Here is a 26,306-nt window from a genome sequence, read left to right as displayed (position 1 = left end):
TTTTACTTCAAGTGGGTTTCTCGTCATCACGAAAACAAAAAACTGATAATTCGAGAATGTTCGGGAAGTAGGTAAGCTTTCTTTCAAGGAAGAATAAGTAATACATTTAAACCGTGTTATTTGATGCTGACGATCTTTGAAATGTTATATTTATCATTAAGTTATACTTTTTACAATACAATCTTCTTATTATGCATTCTAAGTACACATACAAGCTCATGATAAATACGATCAGAGAAGTACTATATGAAACTCGATTGCTTTTATAATAGCTACACGAGGGCTATCTGCGCTAGCCGTCCCTAATTTAGCAGTGTATGACTAAATGGAAGGCAGCTAGTAATCACCACCCACCGCCAACTCTTGGGCTACTCTTTTACCAACGAATTGTGGTGTTGACCGTAACTTTATAACGTTCCAAAGCTGAAAGGGCGAGTATGTTTGGTGTGATGGGAATTCGGACCCGCGACCCTCAGATTACGAGTCAAGTGCCTTAACTGTCTGGCCATGCCGGGCCCTTTCGTAGGGAAGCTATTTCTTCATATAATTCATTAATTTTAAATTCCTTTCTTGGTTACATGCCATTCATCATAGGTTTTCAGACCGTTTCAATACGGATATGTCAAGTTTATTTAATATTATTATTTAGTTGTAAGGTGTGTTTTTCAGAAAAGTTTATTTAATCTTATTATTTAATTCTAAAGTGCGTTTTTCAGGAAATTTTATTTACGACATTAAAATTTCAAGTATTTATTTTGATATATATATATATATATATATATATAAATATATGTAGTGGAATTATCGTATGCGTAGCGACTCTTACCAGTGGAACTAGTTCCCTCTTTCGGTGACCGTTTTTCGCCATCTTGCTCACGTGTACCGGTAAGCAATATATTTTATGTTAATTTTAATGTTATTTGTCAAAGTTTTAATTTTATGATATATCGGATAATTTATTAAAAGCTACAAATAGTGTCTGTTACTTATTTTAGTCGAATAATGTTGACCCTAACTGTTATTTTTTCACTGATTGTTATTGCAATACGTAAGCATGAAGTTGAGTATCATATTGAACATATTGGATTGTTCTGGTGGTGGGACCTGTTGGAATCGTACTGGAAATTGAGAAGGGTTTTTTGTTATTTTAAGTTGTATTTTTAATTTTAATTTAGATGTTAACTAGGGGGCGCAGAAAGATAAGATATAGGAAGTTCTTATAAAATCTGGATGGGTTCATTAATTACAAATACGTTTTGTTAGAACTTCAGAATGAATATTACTATCAGTGGGCTAAATTAAGTGAATCATTGAGTATTCAGTGTGCGAATAACGAAACAGGAAATTATTCGAGTAAAAGTCATTCAGTAAGTGTTAGTGTTTCTATATCTTAATCAGTAATATACTCATCTTATATAATAATAATGAATAATGGAATTTTTGTTGAAAGTTATAGTAGTGCATTATTTCTGATATTAGGCCTAGAATGATTTCAAAGTTTGAAGTGAAGAATTTAGGCGTAGCAAATGTTGAAGATATCGGTTCGTTTGTGTTACGTGAACTGGACTTCGGATGATTTAAAAAATCCTACGCAACAAAAGAATATGTAACAGCATTGTATCATTTAGGCCTCCATCCATTGCACAGGAGGTGTCACACGATAGAATTGGAATAGATTTAGGAAACTCGCGTTTTCGACTTGAAGTACTTATTAATAGAGGATATTTCATCTACTGCTCTCCATTTCTATCAACAAGTTCATTTACTTAGTTTAATGAAAATTTTCTGCATCAGAAAGAATCATGTTATTTTTGTTTAAAGTTCAAAGGAACTACTAGTAAGTCTAAAGTAATAAATTACATTAGCACTATTTATGTAACTAAATAAATGTTGAATTTGTTTTGAACTTCATAAAAAGTGATTTGGAATTACTTATTTGATCCAACTTTGAAGAAAATTTTAAAAGTATTTTTTTCATAATCAGTTTGCGTGATTGCACATTTATTTGCATGACTAATACTGTGGTAAAAGTCATACCCAATATCATGATACACAAGAAAGTTGCATGTTTTTAAAAATTAATATTGCATGTGACACCTGAACCAAAGGAGGTTCATTACAAGGGTTGGAAGCTATTTTATTCTCTGTTAGTTTCATAGCATAAACTTTGTAATTTTTTGTAATTTAGTATCTTATAAAATATTTGTTTAAATGTAGATTTGTTCTCAATTCAGTGTTGCAGGTGTAACACTAGCATTAGATCTGTGTAGAACAATCCAAACTTATGTCTCATCTTATAAAATGTTTCATAATGTAAGTTTTTTAGTAATTTAAATTTTCATCTGTTCATGTACTATTACAAGCCAAATTACAACATCATTGATGTATAATTGTTTGTTTTTGAATTTTGTACAAAGCTACTTGAGAGCTATCTGTGCTAGCCATCCCCAATTTTAGAGGGAAAGTAACTAGTCATCACCACCCACTGCCAACTCTATGGCTACTCTTTTACCAATTGAGTAGTGGGATTGACTGTAACATTATAATGTCCCCACGGTTGGAAGGGTGAACACGCTTGTGTTGCGACGTGGATTCGAACCCATAACACTCAAATTATGAGTCAAGTGTCTTAATCATCTGGCCACGCCTTGATGTACAGGGTGGCTCGTAAGTCTATCCGTCCATATATTGTGTCTAAACAACGTTATAATACCAATGATGAGTTGAAGATAGCTGTTACTATGGCATTTGGAACAATAACCCCTGCTATGTTGAGGAAAATGTCTCACAGAACATGGCATCATATAATATTATGCAGTGAGAATGAGGGACAGCACATAGATACACTGGAAACATAAGATATATGGATGGGTAAGGACTTATGGGCCACCCTATATAATGAAAAATAGTTGTTTATGGGCTGGGGATGCCCATGCTCAACTCTGAATCTGAGGGTTTATGGCCTCTTTCTGTAAAATCACATTTTACACTTTGGGGTTGTGGGCATAAGTGGCAGTCAGATCCCACTGTTTAAGTAGCCAGTGAAGGGTTGGAAGTTGTGTGGTGTTGAGTGACTGTCTTCTTTCTAGTATCAAGCTCTGAAAGATCTGTGTGGTGTTGAGTGACTGTCTTCTTTCTAGTATCAAGCTCTGAAAGATCTGTGTGGTGTTGAGTGACTGTCTTCTTCCTAGTATCAAGCTCTGAAAGATCTGTGTGGTGTTGAGTGACTGTCTTCTTTCTAGTATCAAGCTCTGAAAGATCTGTGTGGTGTTGAGTGACTGTCTTCTTTCTAGTATCAAGCTCTGAAAGATCTGTGTGGTGTTGAGTGACTGTCTTCTTTCTAGTATCAAGCTCTGAAAGATCTGTGTGGTGTTGAGTGACTGTCTTCTTTCTAGTATCAAGCTCTGAAAGATCTGTGTGGTGTTGAGTGACTGTCTTCTTCCTAGTATCAAGCTGTGAAAGATCTGTGTGGTGTTGAGTGACTGTCTTCTTTCTAGTATCAAGCTGTGAAAGATCTGTGTGGTGTTGAGTGACTGTCTTCTTTCTAGTATCAAGCTCTGAAAGATCTGTGTGGTGTTGAGTGACTGTCTTCTTTCTAGTATCAAGCTCTGAAAGATCTGTGTGGTGTTGAGTGACTGTCTTCTTTCTAGTATCAAGCTCTGAAAGATCTGTGTGGTGTTGAGTGACTGTCTTCTTTCTAGTATCAAGCTCTGAAAGATCTGTGTGGTGTTGAGTGACTGTCTTCCTGGTATCAAGCTCTGAAAGATCTGTGTGGTGTTGAGTGACTGTCTTCTTTCTAGTATCAAGCTGTGAAAGATCTGTGCGGTGTTGAGTGACTGTCTTCTTTCTAGTATCAAGCTGTGAAAGATCTGTGTGGTGTTGAGTGACTGTCTTCTTTCTAGTATCAAGCTCTGAAAGATCTGTGTGGTGTTGAGTGACTGTCTTCTTTCTAGTATCAAGCTGTGAAAGATCTGTGTGGTGTTGAGTGACTGTCTTCTTTCTAGTATCAAGCTGTGAAAGATCTGTGTGGTGTTGAGTGACTGTCTTCTTCCTAGTATCAAGCTCTGAAAGATCTGTGTGGTGTTGAGTGACTGTCTTCTTCCTAGTATCAAGCTCTGAAAGATCTGTGTGGTGTTGAGTGACTGTCTTCTTCCTAGTATCAAGCTCTGAAAGATCTGTGTGGTGTTGAGTGACTGTCTTCTTCCTAGTATCAAGCTCTGAAAGATCTGTGTGGTGTTGAGTGACTGTCTTCTTTCTAGTATCAACCTCTGAAAGATCTGTGTGGTGTTGAGTGACTGTCTTCTTTCTAGTATCAAGCTCTGAAAGATCTGTGTGGTGTTGAGTGACTGTCTTCTTTCTAGTATCAAGTTGTGAAAGATCTGTGTGGTGTTGAGTGACTGTCTTCTTCCTAGTATCAAGCTGTGAAAGATCTGTGTGGTGTTGAGTGACTGTCTTCTTTCTAGTATCAAGCTGTGAAAGATCTGTGTGGTGTTGAGTGACTGTCTTCTTTCTAGTATCAACCTCTGAAAGATATGTGTGGTGTTGAGTGACTGTCTTCTTTCTAGTATCAAGCTCTGAAAGATCTGTGTGGTGTTGAGTGACTGTCTTCTTTCTAGTATCAAGTTGTGAAAGATCTGTGTGGTGTTGAGTGACTGTCTTCTTTCTAGTATCAAGTTGTGAAAGATCTGTGTGGTGTTGAGTGACTGTCTTCTTTCTAGTATCAAGCTCTGAAAGATCTGTGTGGTGTTGAGTGACTGTCTTCTTCCTAGTATCAAGCTCTGAAAGATCTGTGTGGTGTTGAGTGACTGTCTTCTTCCTAGTATCAAGCTCTGAAAGATCTGTGTGGTGTTGAGTGACTGTCTTCTTTCTAGTATCAAGTTGTGAAAGATCTGTGTTAGTGTCAGGATAAAAACTTCATAGTTGCCTTGCCGTTTCTTTTCATTTAGTCATAAAATATAGTGATAGTGGCTGAATTATATGTAATGTTATTGGTCGTAAATTATAATGGCTGAATTTGTGTAATGTTTTGTTATTGGTCGTAAATGATGGCAGCTGAATTGTGTGTAACGTTTTGTTATTGGTCGAAAATGATGGCAGCTGAATTGTGTGTAACGTTTTGTTATTGGTCGAAAATGATGGCAGCTGAATTGTGTGTAGCTTTATTATTGGTCGAAAATGATGGCAGCTGAATTGTGTGTAGCGTTTATTATTGGTCGAAAATGATGGCAGCTGAATTGTGTGTAGCGTTTTATTATTGGTCGAAAATGATGGCAGCTGAATTGTGTGTAGCGTTTTATTATTGGTCGAAAATGATGGCAGCTGAATTGTGTGTAGCGTTTTATTATTGGTCGAAAATGATGGCAGCTGAATTGTGTGTAGCGTTTTATTATTGGTCTAAAAATGATGGCAGCTGAATTGTGTGTAGCGCTTTATTATTGGTCTAAAAAATGATGGCAGCTGAATTGTGTGTAGCGTTTATTATTGGTCGAAAATGATGGCAGCTGAATTGTGTGTAGCGTTTTATTATTATCGAAAATGATGGCAGCTGAATTGTGTGTAGCGTTTTATTATTGGTCGAAAATGATGGCAGCTGAATTGTGTGTAGCGTTTTATTATTGGTCGAAAATGATGGCAGCTGAATTGTGTGTAGCGTTTTATTATTGGTCGAAAATGATGGCAGCTGAATTGTGTGTAGCGTTTTATTATTGGTCAAATGATGGCAGCTGAATTGTGTGTAGCGTTTTATTATTGGTCAAATGATGGCAGCTGAATTGTGTGTAGCGTTTTATTATTGGTCGAAAATGATGGCAGCTGAATTGTGTGTAGCGTTTTATTATTGGTTGTAAATGATAGTAGCTTGACTGTATATAATATTGTGATATGAAAATACAGAAAAACTTGTAGACTTTAGGTTTCTTGCACTTTGGCAAACATGAATTTTATGGCCACCCTCAAAGTGTTTTGAATGACAGAAATGAGTTATTCAGATAGGGCGTTCCAAACACATGACTGGAGTTGTGCCAATAAAAGAGAAACATGCCAAAGTTGTAAGCCATTGGAGTTGGTAATATACAGGGGCTGTTCATTTCTGCATATTGACTGTATAAATAATTGTTAAGGTCTGGTTATTGTGATATTTAAAATCTTGACAGGGAATGCTTGTATTAGGTCAAATAGCAACTTCCTTGTGACTTGCCTCATTATATTTTCTACAAGAAACAAATACAGATTACAATGTTATAATTACCACTGTAATTAAAAGTACACTTTTCTACTTGCCAGTCTGTGTTTCAAATCTCGGACTGTCTGGCATTTGTACAGTCAACTCTTGTGGACAGCAGGCAGGTCAAGCTCGAGAGATTCTCTTGTGGAATATGTTGAAAGTAATAGTCATGTAGTGAAATTTATCAGTTTTGAAGCCTCAGATAACTGCAAACACAGTTCCATGGAATGCCTCAACCAACTAAACATTTCTGTCTGCCAATTTTGTCATTAAAAGTTTATTTAGAATTAATAATGAGATAAAATGGCAGGTATTTTGTAAGGCAAAATGATAACTTATTAAAATGAGTATTCTATTGTTTGAATAGAAAGGTTTGAAAATTATGAGAACTGTTAAAGCAGATAGGCCTTAGATAAATATAATCATTTCTGAACCAAATCGATACACATTTCAATGTTAGAACCAACCTGTATTTTCTAAGGTTGTGTGTTGTTATTAAGTATTAAAAGTTTTGAAAAGCTCTTCCTCCTGTTTTGTTATTTATATATTTTATTGAATATTTAAAATAGGTCATTTTCCATTAAATATTGATTATACTTTATATTCTAATCTGAATAATTTATTTACCTACTTAAAAACAGACTCTAACATCAACCTGGTAATGAATATAGACGACTGAACTACACTGTTCTGATGTCGAGTTGGTAATTAATATAGACGACTGAACTACACTGTTCTGACGTCGAGTTGGTAATGAATCCAGTCGACTGAACTACACTGTTCTTATAAAGAGGAGAATTGTTTGTTTCACCAGTTTGGCACCATCATTTTTTTCACATAATGTTCATAATGGTAACTTGAACATAATTGTAATAGTGGTTTTTACTGCTACATGTATTCAAAACAACAGAACCACTACAGTGTTACACTGGTTCAAGAATTTCATATTTCTTGATGTTCTTCCTCATTTTCACTGACTCCACTTTCCTCAGAGTTTCAACTGTTTATTGAAAAGTTTCTATTGTGTAAGAATTCTGAACCCACATATTTTTTAAAGTATAAACTCTGCGTATTTTCGTTTTTTGCACTTCACTAGTTACTGTTGGAAGTCCTGAAAACTCATTTTTTGTCATGAGGTCCTAGTGAAGTATTTGAAAGTCTGAACTCCTTTTTGTCACGTCATCCTTTGATAGTGATAAATGACACTGTTGTGTTTATATAAGTTTTACAAAATAATTATCTGTAGAAAATGTCTCAAAAAACACACGTTTACTTGGAACAATGTTCAGTTACTATGTATGTAAACATTGGGTTGAGAAAGTTTTTTACGTAGAGGAGTGAAGATAGTTTCGATTTTTTTTGGTCATCATAAAAAGAGTAACAAACATCAAATTGGATTACTTTGAAAACTTTTACATTCAGTAAACAGTTGATACTAAAGACACCATTTACTTGATCAGGTCACCTGTCATCTGTACAGTAGCCAATCTAGGCTTTACTGATTCATCAATAAACTTTATTTTTAAGGCCAGTCAGAATTGTTATTACAGTACTTTGATTGTCTTTGGTTTCTTATCAGTAATGTTTGTGAGTTTTAGAATATTATTGAGTTAATAATATTGAAAGAAAATTGTTTAATTATGTTGCATGTAATCATTTTAACCTGTGATAAATGTACAGAACATGTTTTATAAATGTTTACCATGTAGAACCTGTTGTTCTATAAGTACATGTTATTGTGTAGGACATGTTCTGTAACTGTTGTTTACTGTTGGTTGAATATTCAAACCTAGTCATCGAACGTGTTCATTTGTCAGCTGTGGGGGTGTTATAACATGGTGGTCAGTCCTACTATTTTTTGGTAAAAGAGTTGATGGTTTTAAATAGCTACAATTCCCCTAGACTATCACTTCAAAATTGAGGATGGGTCTTGAGTTGCATTTTGTGAAATTCACCAAAAACAAACCCTCAATGTTGTCTTTTGCAGCTTTATCCATGCTAGTTTTTAACAATCAATATAAAGTGGAATATCTTGTTGATTTTCTGTTTCTGATAAATGTAACTATCTTGAATCACTTCTATAAATTTCTCCTTCACAATGTAATGTCATACACTTCCAGTCAATATGTTTAAGAGTAGCTGCGGTTATTATTGGTCAAGAATCATTATTACTAACACAGCTTCTTCTATTATCTGTTCACTATTGTCATTATTAGTAATACAGCTGCTGTTATTATTGGTTCAGTATTGTCATTATCAGTAACACAGCTGCTGCTATTATTGGTTCAGTATTGTTATTCATTATCAGTAACACAGCTGCTGCTGTTATTGGTTCAGTATTGTTAGTCATTATCAGTAACAAAGCTGCTGCTATTATTGGTTCAGTATTGTTAGTCATTATCAGTAACACAGCTGCTGCTATTATTGGTTCAGTATTGTTAGTCATTATCAGTTGCACAGCTACTGGTTTAAGTGGTTCAGTATTGTTAGTCATTATCAGTAACACAGCTGCTGCTATTTTTGGTTCAGTATTGTCATTATCAGTTGCACAGCTGCTGTTATTGTTGGTTCAGTATTTTTATTATCAGTTGCACAGCTGCTGTTATTGTTGGTTCAGTATTTTTATTATCAGTTGCACAGCTGCTGTTATTGTTGGTTCAGTATTTTTATTATCAGTTGCACAGCTGCTGTTATTGTTGGTTCAGTATTGTTAGTCATTATCAGTTGCACAGCTGCTGTTATTGTTGGTTCAGTATTGTTAGTCATTATCAGTTGCACAGCTGCTGTTATTGTTGGTTCAGTATTGTTAGTCATTATCAGTTGCACAGCTGCTGTTATTGTTGGTTCAGTATTGTTAGTCATTATCAGTAACACAGCTGCTGTTATTGTTGGTTCAGTATTGTTAGTCCTTATCAGTTGCACAGCTGCTGTTATTGTTGGTTCAGTATTGTTAGTCGTTATCAGTAACACAGCTGCTGTTATTGTTGGTTCAGTATTGTTAGTCGTTATCAGTAACACAGCTGCTGTTATTGTTGGTTCAGTATTGTTAGTCGTTATCAGTAACACAGCTGCTGTTATTGTTGGTTCAGTATTGTTAGTCGTTATCAGTAACACAGCTGCTGTTATTGTTGGTTCAGTATTGTTAGTCGTTATCAGTAACACAGCTGCTGTTATTGTTGGTTCAGTATTGTTAGTCGTTATCAGTAACACAGCTGCTGCTATTGTTGGTTCAGTATTGTCATTATCAATAACACAGGTGCTGCTGTTATTGGTTCAGTATTATCATTATGAGTAAGATAGCTGCTGTCTAGACATGAATTTAATGCCTTGACTGTGTTTTCCGTACCAAAGCTGTAATTCCTTCTATAGAGATATCCCATTCTTCTAAAGTAGTCTACTGCTGTTAAAGATCTTATCACGCATTGGAATGTAACTTATATTTCAGTTAATCGCCATATCTAACCAAGTTTAGAATGTAAGTTTTTCATTAGAAGTTGGCTCCTCATGCATTTTGTAAGTTAAACTTCTAACATAAGAATAACTGTTAAGCTTATTCCTAGATTTACTTTATTTATAGGTGTACAAAACTTGTTTCCAAGCTTATAACTCAAACTATTGAGTAAAATGTTCTGGTGTTGCACATCTCTAGTAATGATGTAGATCTGAGAGTAATCTTACAAGAAATTGTGATTTAATAACTAATGAATATGTAACACTGGTATGTTGAGGACATTTATCATGTTAATGTTAAATAGCCTGATGTAGAATAATGGTTGTATCAATAACCTGAGTTCCTGTTTACTTCCAGTTGCCGTGTGGTCGAGCACACCGAGAGCCTGTAAAAATGTCTTCACAAGATAAACTAACTTCGTATTGCCATCGCGGAATAATGATAAGTGTAAACCAAAAGCGATGCAGGCAAGAGTGCAAGAAGTCTTGTCCTGTGGTGAGAATGGGTATGTATCTTAGTGGAGAAACAAACATTAGAGGTCTCTATATTTCATTAACAACATAAGTTAGATGTTTCCTATCTATCAGAAGGAAAATGTTGGTGCTTTATTGAAAAGGACAACTTAAGTGTCATTTACTAGGGTTTGTAATTTGTAAAAACATCAAAATAATATTGGTTTAATTTTTAATCTGTTGGGAGATACTGTAGTAAAACATCTGTGAATGTTAAATTATACATGTAATTATAAAAAGTTAACCCTTATCCTGTCAATGTCCCTGTTTAGGGATATGACAATTTTGACTATCAGAGTTAACCATTACCCTGCCAGTGTCCCCGTGTAGGGATATGACATAGTTCTTGATATCAGTTTGAGTCGACCAGCTCAGGGACTCCAAGGACTGTTATCTGAGTCACCAACAAACCAGGCTGGTAGCCAGTGATATGTCCACTTCTCAGTTAGAGGAGCAGTTCTGTGTCTAAAACATGAACAGACAGCCAATAAGGCAACAAACTGAAGTTTATTGTAGTGAAATGAAAAGGTTGATGAAATTGGACTTTATTTTGAGGGTGACTGTGGTTCATAATGTTTGACTGAGAAGCAATATTTTCCAGTAGTTATAGTTAACCAAATTGAATGAAACTGTGTACAGACTTACAAAGAGTATCTGGTTTCAACTTTAAGTAGTATTGACTTTATTTTGAGGGTGACTGTGGTTCATAATGTTTGACTGAGAAGCAATATTTTCCAGTAGTTATAGTTAACCAAATTGAATGAAACTGTGTACAGACTTACAAAGAGTATCTGGTTTCAACTTTAAGTAGTATTGACTTGATTTTGAGGGTGACTGTGGTTCATAATGTTTGACTGAGAAGCAATATTTTCCAGTAGTTATAGTTAACCAAATTGAATGAAACTGTGTACAGACTTACAAAGAGTATCTGGTTTCAACTTTAAGTAGTATTTCTTCTGGAGAACTTGAATAGATGTTGCTGTTTATTAATATGAATCTAATTTCTTCAAGACTGGTGTGTAGTTTATGCACAGTACGTAAAGCTAACAAGCGGTTGTTTTTTAAGACAACGGAAATATTTTATATACAACTGATGTTGATTGTCTAGCATACAATAGATATTAAAAGCCTTTTTGCTTGCAAGGGAAGTCTTCAGTGGACATTAACATAACGTATCTTTAACCCTTAACCATACTGAATGTATTGTGAAAGTATATCCATGAACAATGGTTTTATTATTTCTCTAGGTAAACTCTGTATTGAAGTAACTCCTAATGACAAAATAGCCACCATTTCTGAAGAGCTGTGTATTGGTTGTGGTATCTGTGTAAAAGTGAGTTTTGTTTTGGTGATTATTATTAGTGATTTAAGATGGAGGGTTACTGATGTTCAGTTCAATCTTTTTTTATATGAATTGTTTGCTGTATGTCTGTCTTCATTAGTAGATTGTTTTTAAGTTTAAAAGCTTAACAGTCTTGTGTTTAAAGTTACGATGCTTTGTTTTTCTTGTAGTTTTTACTTTAAAGCATTATTTATTCTTATCTTGATATTTTGGTGTTTGTAGAATTACTTTTGTTTATTTCCTAGGGGAAATAGGGCTAGAACGATCACATTCACTGTTTTTAGTCATTTGTAGATGGTATTAGACTGTAAAATAAAACACAATCTCAACACATTTTTCCCATTATGTTACTGTTAGTTGTCATGTGGAGGAAATTAACACTATTGTCAGTTGATGAAACGTGTTGTACAATTAATATTTAGTCACAACATCTATGATATGCAGAACAACATGTTACCTCTCGTCATTGATTAAAACTGGTGTGTTTTCCTATTATGTTGAATAATTACGTTATTGATATAAAAACGGTTATTTCAGTAGATGAAAATAACCGTTATATAAAAGTATGAAACTTCATTCAAAACTTGTTAATAAACAAAACCACATTAGGTTAATACAGTGGTATTGAAAAACTAGGGTAGTTACTTAATGCACTTTGTAAATAATGAATCTTACAATCAGTGAGATGTTCCAGAGTCCAGTCCTAACACATTTTGAATTAGCTGTGTGCCATATTTGTTGTTTATCCATGATTGTTTTGGTTTTTGTCCTTGTAAATAAAATATACCATCAGTATTACAAATAATTCCACTAATTGCTAGTGGGGTCTATGAAGCTGAATCCTGCTCTGCTGCTAGTTAGTACTCCAAACTCTGCTAGATGCACAATAAATTTTAAGTAGTGTAATAAATCTCCCTATAATTGTGGTTTTTACAGGACACACTAACTGATTTGATCTGTTGGGCATGCTCAAAAGATAGGATATTAGTCCAATTAAAGTATTTCTAATATTTGTGATGACAGTATAGTTAACAGAAATGATTGGTTTTTAATGAATTGTTTTTTGTCAGTTCTGTAATTTGAAGGGTAAGTTACCCCTAGCAGGAAAGATTCAAGTTGAAGACTTACAAGTATAATTAGTTTACTTGTGTGTTTAAATATGTATGTGTAAGTGTAATTGTAACAAACAAGAAAAGAAACAGTGCATCTAAAAAACATACATACATTAATTTGGCACACACACCATAAGATTGGTAGTTACACATCTTGCTCTGGTTTTTGAGGTACTGGCAGAGGTAAGACCCAAATTATATGAGGGATACATCATCTATTCAGTTTAACCTCAGTTTTGTGAGTTTCACATTCTTAAAAAAAAGTGCGTGTGGGTTCTGTAATCTACAACATCACATACCTTTACCACCTTTCACTGTCTTCAGCCAGATGTGGAAAGGCTGCTGGGTTAAAAAAAACAGAAAACATATCTTTGTGTGTATGTGATAGTGTTATACCTATAACAACGTATCTTTGTGTGTATAAATGTAGGTATGTGATAGTGTTGTACCTATAACAACGTATCTTTGTGTGTATAAATGTAGGTATGTGATAGTGTTATAACTATAACAACGTATCTTTGTGTGTATAAATGTAGGTATGTGATAGTGTTATAACTATAACAACGTATCTTTGTGTGTATAAATGTAGGTATGTGATAGTGTTGTACCTATAACAACGTATCTTTGTGTGTATAAATGTAGGTATGTGATAGTGTTGTACCTATAACAACGTATCTTTGTGTGTATAAATGTAGGTATGTGATAGTGTTGTACCTATAACAACGATCTTTGTGTGTATATAAATGTAGGTATGTGATAGTGTTGTACCTATAACAACGATCTTTGTGTGTATAAATGTAGGTATGTGATAGTGTTGTACCTATAACAACGTATCTTTGTGTGTATAAATGTAGGTATGTGATAGTGTTGTACCTATAACAACGATATCTTTGTGTATAAATGTAGGTATGTGATAGTGTTGTACCTATAACAACGATCTTTTGTGTGTATAAAATGTAGGTATGTGATAGTGTTGTACCTATAACAACGATCTTTATGTGTATAAATGTAGGTATGTGATAGTGTTGTACCTATAACAACGTTATCTTTGTGTGTATAAATGTAGGTATGTGATAGTGTTGTACCTATAACAACGTATTTTTGTGTGTATAAATGTAGGTATGTGATAGTGTTGTACCTATAACAACGTATCTTTGTGTGTATAAATGTAGGTATGTGATAGTGTTGTACCTATAACAACGTATCTTTGTGTGTATAAATGTAGGTATGTGATAGTGTTGTACCTATAACAACGTATCTTTGTGTGTATAAATGTAGGTATGTGATAGTGTTGTACCTATAACAACGCGATATCTTTGTGTGTATAAATGTAGGTATGTGATAGTGTTGTACCTATAACAACGATATCTTTGTGTGTATAAATGTAGGTATGTGATAGTGTTGTACCTATAACAACGATATCTTTGTGTGTATAAATGTAGGTATGTGATAGTGTTGTACCTATAACAACGTATCTTTGTTGTGTATAAATGTAGGTATGTGATAGTGTTGTACCCATAACAACATATCTTTGTGTGTGTATAAAATGTAGGTATGTGATAGTGTTGTACCTATAACAACGATATCTTTGTGTGTATAAAATGTAGGTATGTGATAGTGTTGTACCTATAACAACGTTATCTCTTTGTGTGTATAAATGTAGGTATGTGATAGTGTTGTACCTATAACAACGTATCTTTGTGTGTATAAATGTAGGTATGTGATAGTGTTGTACCTATAACAACGTATCTTTGTGTGAATAAATACGTAGGTATAATATGTAAAACCTATGTGATTTGTGTGTATAGTGTTGTACCTATAACAACGTGTATTTTTTGTGTGTATAAATGTAGGTATGTGATAGTGTTGTACCTATAACAACGTATCTTTGTGTGTATAAATGTAGGTATGTGATAGTGTTGTACCTATAACAACGATCTCTGTTTGTGTGTATAAATGTGTGTATGTGATAGTGTTGTACCCATAACAAGCGTATCTTTGTGTGTGTAAATGTGCGTATGTGATAGTGTTGTACCCATAACAACGATATCTTTATTATGTAAAAATGTGCGTATGTGATAGTGTTGTACCCATAACAACGATCTTTGTGTGTGTAAATGTGTGTATGTGATAGTGTTGTACCTATAACAACGATCTTTATGTGTGTAAATGTGTGTATGTGATAGTGTTGTACCTATAACAACGATCTTTGTGTGTAAATGTGTGTGTGTATAAAGTATCTGTATTGTAAAATAAATGTGTTATATGTATCTTTATTGTGTAATAAATGTGTGTATGTGATAGTGTTGTACCTATAACAACGATCTCTGTGTGTGTAAATGTGTGTATGTGATAGTGTTGTACCTATAACAACGATCTCTTGTGTGTGTAAATGTGTGTATGTGATAGTGTTGTACCTATAACAACGTATCTTTATTGTGTGTAAAATAAATATGTGTATGTGAGTGTTGTACCTATAACAACGTATCTTTGTGTGTAAAAATGTGTGTATGTGATAGTGTTGTACCTATAACAACGATCTCTTTGTGTGTGTAAAAATGTGTGTATGTGATAGTGTTGTACCTATAACAACGTGATCTTTGTGTGTGTAAATGTGTGTATGTGATAGTGTTGTACCTATAACAACGATCTTTGTGTGTATAAATGTGTGTATGTGATAGTGTTGTACCTATAACAACGTATCTTTGTGTGTGTAAATGTGTGTATGTGATAGTGTTGTACCTATAACAACGTATCTTTGTGTGTGTAAATGTGTGTATGTGATAGTGTTGTACCTATAACAACGTATCTTTGTGTGTGTTTATGTGATGATATATTCTATGTGTAACCTAACCAAGTGTTTTTTTCATGCACTGAGTGTTTTGAATAAAACTTTTAACTGGCTATAGTGATAAAACTGTTTGTGACTTGTATAAATTAAGAGCATGTGTGGTTTTATCATTACTCAGATATGAACTCCAAGCTTTTAGAATGGATACGTTATTTAGTTATGTTTGTTGAACATTAAACGTTTTTCAAAAATAAATACATATTTTTGTTATTTTTCAACCAACAGAAATGCCCCTTCGAAGCTATATCTATTATAAATCTACCCAGCAACTTGCAAAAGGACACCACACATCGGTACAATCAAAACTCATTTAAGCTTCACAGGTGATTGGTTTTACTTTTTTAGATTTCCTTTTAATGTAGATATGTAATAAGAACACAAGTTTGTTGATAAAAGAGCTGAAATGTGGATCTAGTTAGTCATATATTTTACAATTTAATAATTGTCATTTTTTTATTTCATAATTCTTTTAGCATGTTTACTGTAAGCTGAAATTAGTGTCAGTAATAACATTAACAGACTCTGGATAACAGATACCAAATAAATGTTAGTGTAGGTTTAATGTTGAAAATGATCCTGCCTTACTAACCCTATATAGTGTACATGTGAGATCAACTTGGCTACATCTTGCTTGGTCACAGTTAGTAGTTTATAGTACCTTTTGACTAATTTTTAGTGTTGTCACTTTTTTCATTGAGATGACTGAGTTATAATTAAAAGTACTAATATTTATTATGTAGCACCTGTCACATTATCCAGTTATAATCATTATGGCAGTTATTATAACTGTAAAGTTTTGAGTTGTGAATATTAAACATGTGATTAAAGTATTATATTGATGTATTTATAGCTATACTAAGAAGTTGTCATTGATGAAATTTGCTTGTGATTTGCCATCTGGACAGTTTACAGTTCAAGGAAAATCATTGAAAGTGTAATATATACAAGAGGAATATTTGAGTACAAGATTTTTAGTGTGTATTAAAAACTGTTATCATTTGGATAATTGTTTAAACTTTGTTAATGTTTTTTTTTGTTGAAATGTGAAATTGTTACATCATGAATTTTCCCACTATCAAGATCTTTATTATGAGTTTGTTTTACAAATATCCTTTAGATGTATTCAAAATTCCCTCTGTATATATGTAAAAACTTTGTGAACCTGATGATGACCGAAGAAGGTCAAAACATTGTTTGCTCCTGTATGTAAAATATTTTCTCAATTTAACAAGTCGTTTTTACATATATATTTCGCTACAAGTGGGTTTTCTCGACATCACTGATCAAAATTCCCTCTAGTTATTATTTAATCAGTTTTTATTTTTTGTAACTTAAGTTTAGAGTATTTACTATTGTCACAGAATAATTATTCAAATATTGAAAAGAACTGAAGTTTTCAGTTTTTGTCTAAAAAGAGCACTTGTTATGTAACTCTAACTCCTTTTTGGTAGATAAAATCAGTCTGGTGAAACTTGTTATTTGGTTTTGAAATCCAGTCGTAAACAACTCTTATTTCCAAATAGTATTCTACTAATTACAATCGTAGCAGCAGATTTGAAAAGAAATTTCAGAATTATTGGTTCAGCTTTATTTTGACTTAGTTTCATATTAGTTGTTTGTTTGAAGGTGTTTATTTTATCTAGGCTTCCTACACCTCGACCAGGTGAAGTTTTGGGTTTGGTTGGGACCAATGGCATTGGAAAATCTACTGCTTTGAAAATTTTGGCCGGAAAGTTAAAACCTAACTTGGGTCGATTTAATGTAAGTTTAAATATAGATAAAATTTTAAATTTTTGTGTGGATGTAAATGTGACAGAATTTGGCAGAAGTAATAATTTGTAATCTTATTTAACCTAGAGGGGTCCAGTAGTAATAATTTGTAATCTTATTTAACCTAGAGGGGTCCAGTAGTAATAATTTGTAATCTTATTTAACCTGGAGGGGTCCAGTAGTAATAATTTGTAATCTTATTTAACCTGAAGGGGTCTAGTGTATGAATTATTTCATCAAGAGAAACTATACTTTCAGTTTGTTCTTCTATAAATATGTCACAAAGTATTTTTAAATGTGCTGTGTTATTGTTTGAATAGTTTTTTTCTTTCTCAGTACCTTTAGTCTAATTAAGACAAATGTTACCTTGAACCATTGAGTTATGAGTGTGTTTCTTTACTTAAAGGCTCCTCCTGATTGGACAGAAATTTTGGCGTACTTCCGAGGCTCCGAACTACAGAATTACTTTACAAAGATTCTGGAAGATGATCTGAAAGCTATCATTAAACCTCAGTACGTGGACCAAATCCCTAAAGCTGTTAAGGTCAGAAATAGTTTGTTTGTTTCTATTGTTAGATGTGTATGTAAACTACAGTTATCCACATGTTCTGAAGAACTTGTGAACCCAGTAAATGTGGTTGTACAACTCAGATGGATTCCCCAATGATTGATTTTTGCAACCATTTCAGGCTTATCACCTTAGTAAGGGCTCATCTGAGCGACAGTAAAATAAACAAAATAAGTGTCAAACAGATCCTTAATGTTTGCTTTAGAGGAAGGGCTTTAACAATAGCTTGTGGCTCCACTTGCAATAATTTTAAAATTTTCTGTTGCTGGGTGCCTTTGATAGTGGTAACTGTTTTAGATTGTAATGAAATGTACGACTTGGTAGGAAAGTGAGTTTTATTCAAAAAATATTATTTTACATAAAAATTAATATATTTTAGGCTAGAAAGCTACTTACAGTATATGTCTGTATAATTACACATGACTAGGCTTGTTTGTTTTCTTATCACCAATGACAGTGTATGTGATATGATTACCCAGACTTTCCTCTGGTTTAAAGGTGTTCATAGGTTGTTTAGAGACAGGACTTGTTTTAGTTAACTTTGATTTTTGGTTGATTTAGGTTTGACGTGTTATAACACCACATTACAATAAAAACTGTAAGGTGTGGCAACTGGTGACCATTATTGTTTTACTGTTCACCACCTAGATAACGTTACACAAGAATGAGGCTGCTTTTGACAGCCAGTAGTAAATATCCTAAGATAAATATCAGTTCTTCTGTTACTGCAGGGCTCTGTTCAACAACTGCTTGACAAAAAGGACGAACTACGGAATCAAGATTCTGTCTGTGAAATGTTAGGTGAGTAAATAGACGTGTTCATTAGTTTCAGAAACTAACATGGACTGAATGTTAAATAGACGTGTCCCTTAGTTTCAGAAACTAACATGGACTGAATGTTAAATAGAGCGTGTCCTTAGTTTCAGAAACTAACATGGACTGAATGTTAAATAGACGTGTCCCTTAGTTTCAGAAACTAACATGGACTGAATGTTAAATAGACGTGTCCCTTAGTTTCAGAAACTAACATGGACTGAATGTTAAATAGACGTGTCCCTTAGTTTCAGAAACTAACATGGACTGAATGTTAAATAGACGTAGTTTCAGAAACTAGCATGGACTGAATGTTAAATAGACGTGTCCCTTAGTTTCAGAAACTAGCATGGACTGAATGTTAATAACATGATTAAGAATACAAAGTTTGAAACAAACCTGTCAGTTCACGTTAAAATGTGTTTAATAAAGTTCATTTCAAAACATATTTACCATGTGCTGACAATATCTCTGTTTGTAAACATTGGTCTTGCATGCTCCAATCTTTTATTGTCCATTCAAATGCTCTTAATAATACCTGGTTTGAATATTTCTCTACCTTTGTTAGTGCACTATGTATTCTGGTACAGTACAAAAGCTCCTAACGTAATGTAATCACTTTTCTTGATACAGTGATGTGCATCATCCTGTTATAGTGTGTGATTTTTGTGCCACATCGTGGATTTAATTCAAATTATAATTTCAAAAAACTAAATTAGGTGCTTACCAGATAGTGTTAATATATTATCATGGACTATCATGAGTAGGGCTAAAGGGCCTGTTTCTACTTATCAGTTATTACTTTTGTCAGCAAGTTGATTAGTCTGATCTCTCATCATTTATTTTATGGAGTCTCTATGGTGGGGGTGGAGCTGTCTATGTTTTTATCTCCTGAGAGATGGACACATTCATTAGGCTTAGGACCTCTGAAGTTTGTGTTGTTGTTGAGAGAGTTTGGATTCTGTTTACTGACACTGTTCTTTACTACGTCCACATCTTGTGAATCTGATTTACATTCTACTTCTTTTATTCAATTCATTCTTTTGATTTGTGAGATTGTGGAACTTTTCTTTATCCCATATAAGTCTATTCCTCCCTTGTGGGTGGAGATTTAGTTTCTCATCCTTCCTGATGTTTCTGGTTCAGAATACGAGATTTACCGTTTTATTACGTGACAGGATAGATAGACCTTATATCTTTGTCGTATGTTTGTTTGCCTTTGTTTTCTGGCTCCTGTTGGAAGTATATTTTTGTTTGGCTGCTGACATGTTGATGCCATAAGTTAGGGTTGTTGGCATGTCTGCAGGACATTTTCTCTCCCCTTAGTTCCTGATATATCCTGATAGGTCCTTTATTTCTAAGCCTCTGACAACTTGGAAGGGAATATATCCATCTCTTCAATTCTTTTGACATCTATTTTTCACCTCTGCAATCAATTGTAAACTGATAATTTGGTTTGACATGTCATATCTGAAAGTGTTATGTGACCCACTTAACCTCGTTTTATAATGATCTTGATTCATTAAGATCTCTTGACTTCCCCACTTCTAACCAACTTCCATTTTACATATTTTGATCTTTACAAGTGAGGTATATTCTACGTTATATACAGCACATTTCTTTTTGCTGCCCTTTCATTGATACATTGGGGGACTTTTTATAAACTGATACTCAGACTTCTGTCACTGGTTTTGTCTCAGTCTTTACGTTTTTGGGCAGCTTTATTCTGGTTTTAACAACATTATAAGGAGGAAGGAGTACTTCCTTACATCTTGGTTTCACTGGATCCCACTTTTTGGTGAATGTTGCCCAGAAGGGGAGTGCTTATTTTACTCCAGTTCCACATTACCAACCAATTTGATTATTCTTATTACTAGTTGCAACAGGCTCTGTGGAAATGAGGTGTTCCTTGACACTATCTAGGTGCTTACCAGATAGTGTTAATATATTATCATGGATGATCATGAGTAGGGCTAAAGGGGATTCTGCCTGTTCCTACTTATCATTGGATTGAATAAATTGGGCCAGTTTGCTTTTAAAATGTTGGGGGAACTTAACTCACCTGTTGCAGTGTTTACAGAGCACTGTTCCTCAGGACTCCCCAACATGTATTAATCCCATATTCTAGTAGTGGAGATAGGAGTCCTTACCACATCCAGTTTCTAGTCACTGGGAAGGTGGACAGATGTTCCTCCACCTTGGAGAAGATGGTGAAGTTATTGGCTCTCCTACTTGGATCCCTGGATGTTTCTCTCAGATGTCAGTAAGAGTGGCTCCAGCCTACTCATAATCCTGGTTAAGATTTGAAACAAAACTATCCATTTGAAGTGTACATGGCCCATCACTTAGATCAATGTTGGTTTTGCATATTGTTCAGGAAAGGAGGTTTAATATCTCCTCATAATTCTGATTCTAAAGTGGTCCCATCATATTCACCATGGATGAGCACAGGTTCCACATCCCCTCCATAATTCCAGGGACAAATGGAATATTCCTTTCCCACTTGATTGGATAGTGAGGTAGAGTGTTCATTATTCCAGACCAGATGAGTTCTGTTCCTTTGGTTGATTACGGCTTGCACGATCCTGCCATTCTGAACTTGTAATGTTGTCTTTTGGACTTTTTCTGGGGGATCAGACAGTTTGTTCACTTAGGTGTTGCTTAATTTCTTCTTGTGATTCGGGTGGTTTGAAACATGTCACTCTATGGTTATAAGTTTGGATCCAAATCAAAAGTGTGTATCATTTTAACATTGCAGTCCATGGGATGTAGGGTCCAACACCAAGTTGTGGAACCTCAGCTATCTCTTGTACCGTTCCACTCTTGAAACAGGAACTTGTTGTCGAGTGAAGAGCATCATACCTGTTGTGGATGCGGTGTGGTTCCCCACTGTTCTCTTATAACACTTTTGTTCTATACAGATGCTCTATGTATAGTTTGTGTCAGCATGGTCCCTCCTCGTCAATGTGGAAGTCTGGCTATAGTGACAGTAGATGGTAAGAATGTTTTGGAAGTTAGAGAGTGTACTGACAAATTGTATATTGTCAAGTGTACTTAGGTATAAAAGACTGAAGCATGTTAGATCAGGGCTTAGATAGGCAAAGCCAATGTTGAAGAATAGCTTAACTTGTGAAATTTATAACACTTTCTTATTGAGTAATGTTGTTAAGTTTATTCAGGCATGACACAAATATAACATTTTCTTGTTTATTGTAAACAAATTATAATTATTATACATAATGTGTTCTCTGTCAAACACATAATGAAATATGATCGTTCCTTGGCAAGTTTTAATCAGTTGTACTGTGTCTATATGATACACAATGGTCAGTGATAAAAATATATGAAAATAAACTGTTTTCACTGTGTGAGTGACACATAACTTTATGCAAGATTGGGTTGTTATTTACTGTATGTTTTTTCATGTTATTTCTGCCTCATTAGACCTGAAGAATGTGCGAGACAGGAATGTTGAAAACTTGTCTGGAGGAGAGCTCCAGAGGTTTGCTTGTGCCATGGTGTGTATTCAGAAGGCAGACATGTAGGTACCTCTTTGAGTGACTGTTTCAATAACTTACTGTTAAGTGAATGTATGTATATTCACCTGTGTTTACTTATTTAGTTTAACTTTCTCGTGTTCATTGTTTATAATACCCATATTGTATCTAACAACCATTGTTTACAGCAAGTGTGACTGTACACAAGTACTGTTGTTTATAGTATAACTGTTGAAGCACAATTGTTTGCAGTATGTCAGTTATACAAAGTTTCCTTAATCTCTCTCTCTGTTTACATATAGTTAACTGTGTATTAAAGTTAAAACCTCATTCTATGAAGTGTTCTATAGTGTAATTATTTTATATCCAACACCTGCTGCTGTTTATAAAACTCTTGATAACCAATGATTAATCTCTTACTTGCTGTTCACAATCTGATAAATTGTGATTATGATGCTTTTGATACATATGAGGTTATCAAAGTTTAACTGGTATTGTTCAAGGTAGAAAATTAAAACCAAATTCAGAGAAGACTAAAACTGATACTGCTGCAAATTAAAGTCACAAGAATTCATCAGACTAGCCTTCAAGACTGGTTACTAGGATTTATCTTAACAATATTTGAATTCTGTGGTTGACTTTTACATTCCTCACACCTCTTTTGTTTCTTTTGAGGCTTTATATGTAATTCACTGTCAATTAAATTTAAGAGTGAAGAAATCCCAGAGTGTGAACTTTTATTGAGGTTTTGAAGGTTTTTCTAACTTGAGTGTGTGTTGACAAACATCATAGTTTTAGTTGTAAGTAGCTTCAAGATTTCTTAGAGCAGTTTTTGGTGCACAGCTGATATATATTTGTTGGTATTCTCTAGATTCATGTTTGATGAACCTTCCAGTTACTTGGATGTCAAGCAAAGACTGAAAGCTGCCCAGGCAATTCGTCACCTAATTCATCCTGACAAGTAAGACTTGAGATGTTTTACTGTGCTGGTGTCACCAGGTAGAAAGTATTGTAGAGTGATTCACCCTGACAATTAAGAATTGAGATGTTTTATTGTGCTGGTGTCACCAGGTAGAAAGTATTGTAGAGTGATTCACCCTGACAATTAAGAATTGAGATGTTTTATTGTGATGGTGTCACCATGTAGAGAGTATTGTAGAGTGATTCACCCTGACAAGTAACATATAATGAATTATTCTTTTGGTGAAATAATATTTTTTTGTGATGGTGTCACCATGTAGAGAGTATTGTAGAGTGATTCACCCTGACAAGTAACATATAATGAATTATTCTTTTGGTGAAATAATATTTTTTTGTGATGATTTTGTCCCATGATACTGTCAGTATGTGGTTTTGGTTTTTCAGGTACATTATTGTAGTGGAGCATGACTTGTCTGTGTTAGATTACCTGTCTGACTTCATCTGCTGTCTCTATGGAGTTCCTGGTGCATATGGTGTAGTTACATTACCTTTCTCTGTCCGTGAAGGCAAGTTTCAGTTGTGTTTTGTTTGATAAATATTGAATTGGTGTAAGAAGGGTAAGTTAAATGAAAGATGTTTAGTGTACAATTAAATGGTACATCACTGATAAAGTGTTGGATCAATGTAATAAGGTTGAATGAAAGATGTTTAGTGTACAATTAAATGGTACATCACTGATAAAGTGTTGGATCAATGTAACAAGGTTGAATGAAAGATGTTTAGTGTACTATTAAATGGTACATCACTGATAAAGTGTTGGATCAGTGTAATAAGGTTGAATGAAAGATGTTTAGTGTACAATTAAATGGTGCATCACTGATAAAGTGTTGGATCAATGTAACAAGGTTGAATGAAAGATGTTTAGTGTACAATTAAATGGTACATCACTGATAAAGTGTTGGATCAATGTAATAAGGTTGAATGAAAGATGTTTAGTGTACATTAAATAGCTGTACATCATTGATAAAGTGTTGGATCAATGTAATAAGGTTGAATGAAAGATGTTTAGTGTACAATTAAATGGTACATCACTGATAAAGTGTTGGATCAATGTAATAAGGTTGAATGAAAGATGTTTAGTGTACAATTAAATGGTACATCACTGATAAAGTGTTGGATCAATGTAATAAGGTTGAATGAAAGATGTTTAGTGTACAATTAAATGGTACATCACTGATAAAGTGTTGGATCAATGTAATAAGGTTGAATGAAAGATGTTTAGTGTACAAGTAAATGGTACATCACCGATAAAGTGTTGGATCAATGTAATAAGGTTGAATGAAAGATGTTTAGTGTACAAGTAAATGGTACATCACTGATAAAGTGTTGGATCAATGTAATAAGGTTGAATGAAAGATGTTTAGTGTACAATTAAATGGTACATCACTGATAAAGTGTTGGATCAATGTAATAAGGTTGAATGAAAGATGTTTAGTGTACAATTAAATGGTACATCACTGATAAAGTGTTGGATCAATGTAATAAGGTTGAATGAAAGATGTTTAGTGTACAATTAAATGGTACATCACTGATAAAGTGTTGGATCAATGTAATAAGGTTGAATGAAAGATGTTTAGTGTACAATTAAATGGTACATCACCGATAAAGTGTTGGATCAATGTAATAAGGTTGAATGAAAGATGTTTAGTGTACAATTAAATGGTACATCACTGATAAAGTGTTGGATCAATGTAATAAGGTTGAATGAAAGATGTTTAGTGTACAATTAAATGGTACATCACTGATAAAGTGTTGGATCAATGTAATAAGGTTGAATGAAAGATGTTTAGTGTACAATTAAATGGTACATCACTGATAAAGTGTTGGATCAATGTAATAAGGTTGAATGAAAGATGTTTAGTGTACAATTAAATGGTACATCACTGATAAAGTGTTGGATCAATGTAATAAGGTTGAATGAAAGATGTTTAGTGTACAATTAAATGGTACATCACTGATAAAGTGTTGGATCAATGTAATAAGGTTGAATGAAAGATGTTTAGTGTACAATTAAATGGTACATCACTGATAAAGTGTTGGATCAATGTAATAAGGTTGAATGAAAGATGTTTAGTGTACAATTAAATGGTACATCACTGATAAAGTGTTGGATCAATGTAATAAGGTTGAATGAAAGATGTTTAGTGTACAATTAAATGGTACATCACTGATAAAGTGTTGGATCAATGTAATAAGGTTGAATGAAAGATGTTTAGTGTACAATTAAATGGTACATCACTGATAAAGTGTTGGATCAATGTAATAAGGTTGAATGAAAGATGTTTAGTGTACAATTAAATGGTACATCACTGATAAAGTGTTGGATCAATGTAATAAGGTTGAATGAAAGATGTTTAGTGTACAATTAAATGGTACATCACTGATAAAGTGTTGGATCAATGTAATAAGGTTGAATGAAAGATGTTTAGTGTACAATTAAATGGTACATCACTGATAAAGTGTTGGATCAATGTAATAAGGTTGAATGAAAGATGTTTAGTGTACAATTAAATGGTACATCACTGATAAAGTGTTGGATCAATGTAATAAGGTTGAATGAAAGATGTTTAGTGTACAATTAAATGATGCATCACTGATAAAGTGTTGGATCAATGTAATAAGGTTGAATGAAAGATGTTTAGTGTACAATTAAATGGTACATCACTGATAAAGTGTTGGATCAATGTAATAAGGTTGAATGAAAGATGTTTAGTGTACAATTAAATGGTACATCACTGATAAAGTGTTGGATCAATGTAATAAGGTTGAATGAAAGATGTTTAGTGTACAATTAAATGGTACATCACTGATAAAGTGTTGGATCAATGTAATAAGGTTGAATGAAAGATGTTTAGTGTACAATTAAATGGTACATCACTGATAAAGTGTTGGATCAATGTAATAAGGTTGAATGAAAGATGTTTAGTGTACAATTAAATGGTGCATCACTGATAAAGTGTTGGATCAATGTAATAAGGTTGAATGAAAGATGTTTAGTGTACAATTAAATGATGCATCACTGATAAAGTGTTGGATCAATGTAATAAGGTTGAATGAAAGATGTTTAGTGTACAATTAAATGATGCATCACTGATAAAATGCTGGATCAATGTAATAAGGTTGAATGAAAGATGTTTAGTGTACAATTAAATGGTACATCACTGATAAAGTGTTGGATCAATGTAA

The 26,306-nt window shown here is 33.7% G+C and overlaps 1 protein-coding gene across 1 annotated transcript in view; it reads left to right on the top strand.

Moving 5' to 3' along the window:
- The first annotated feature begins 828 nt into the window (after window positions 1–828).
- The window catches only part of LOC143228652 (ATP-binding cassette sub-family E member 1-like), a 38,946-nt gene continuing 13,468 nt past the window's right edge, over window positions 829–26,306 (top strand). The window contains exons 1-10 of the mRNA XM_076459893.1: window positions 829–885; window positions 10,032–10,179; window positions 11,434–11,519; window positions 15,717–15,814; window positions 17,135–17,252; window positions 17,668–17,805; window positions 18,561–18,630; window positions 22,087–22,183; window positions 23,011–23,100; window positions 23,505–23,626. Of these exons, the coding sequence (XP_076316008.1) occupies window positions 10,068–10,179; window positions 11,434–11,519; window positions 15,717–15,814; window positions 17,135–17,252; window positions 17,668–17,805; window positions 18,561–18,630; window positions 22,087–22,183; window positions 23,011–23,100; window positions 23,505–23,626 (931 nt within the window). The 5' untranslated portion in view covers window positions 829–885; window positions 10,032–10,067. The remainder of the gene's footprint in view (window positions 886–10,031; window positions 10,180–11,433; window positions 11,520–15,716; window positions 15,815–17,134; window positions 17,253–17,667; window positions 17,806–18,560; window positions 18,631–22,086; window positions 22,184–23,010; window positions 23,101–23,504; window positions 23,627–26,306) is intronic.

This window comes from Tachypleus tridentatus, chromosome 10, assembly GCF_004210375.1.
Source record: "Tachypleus tridentatus isolate NWPU-2018 chromosome 10, ASM421037v1, whole genome shotgun sequence".
NCBI classification, from domain to species: Eukaryota; Metazoa; Arthropoda; class Merostomata; order Xiphosura; family Limulidae; genus Tachypleus; species Tachypleus tridentatus.
Note: the sequence above shows the minus strand (reverse complement) of the source record. Positions and strands in the feature narration are given on the sequence as shown.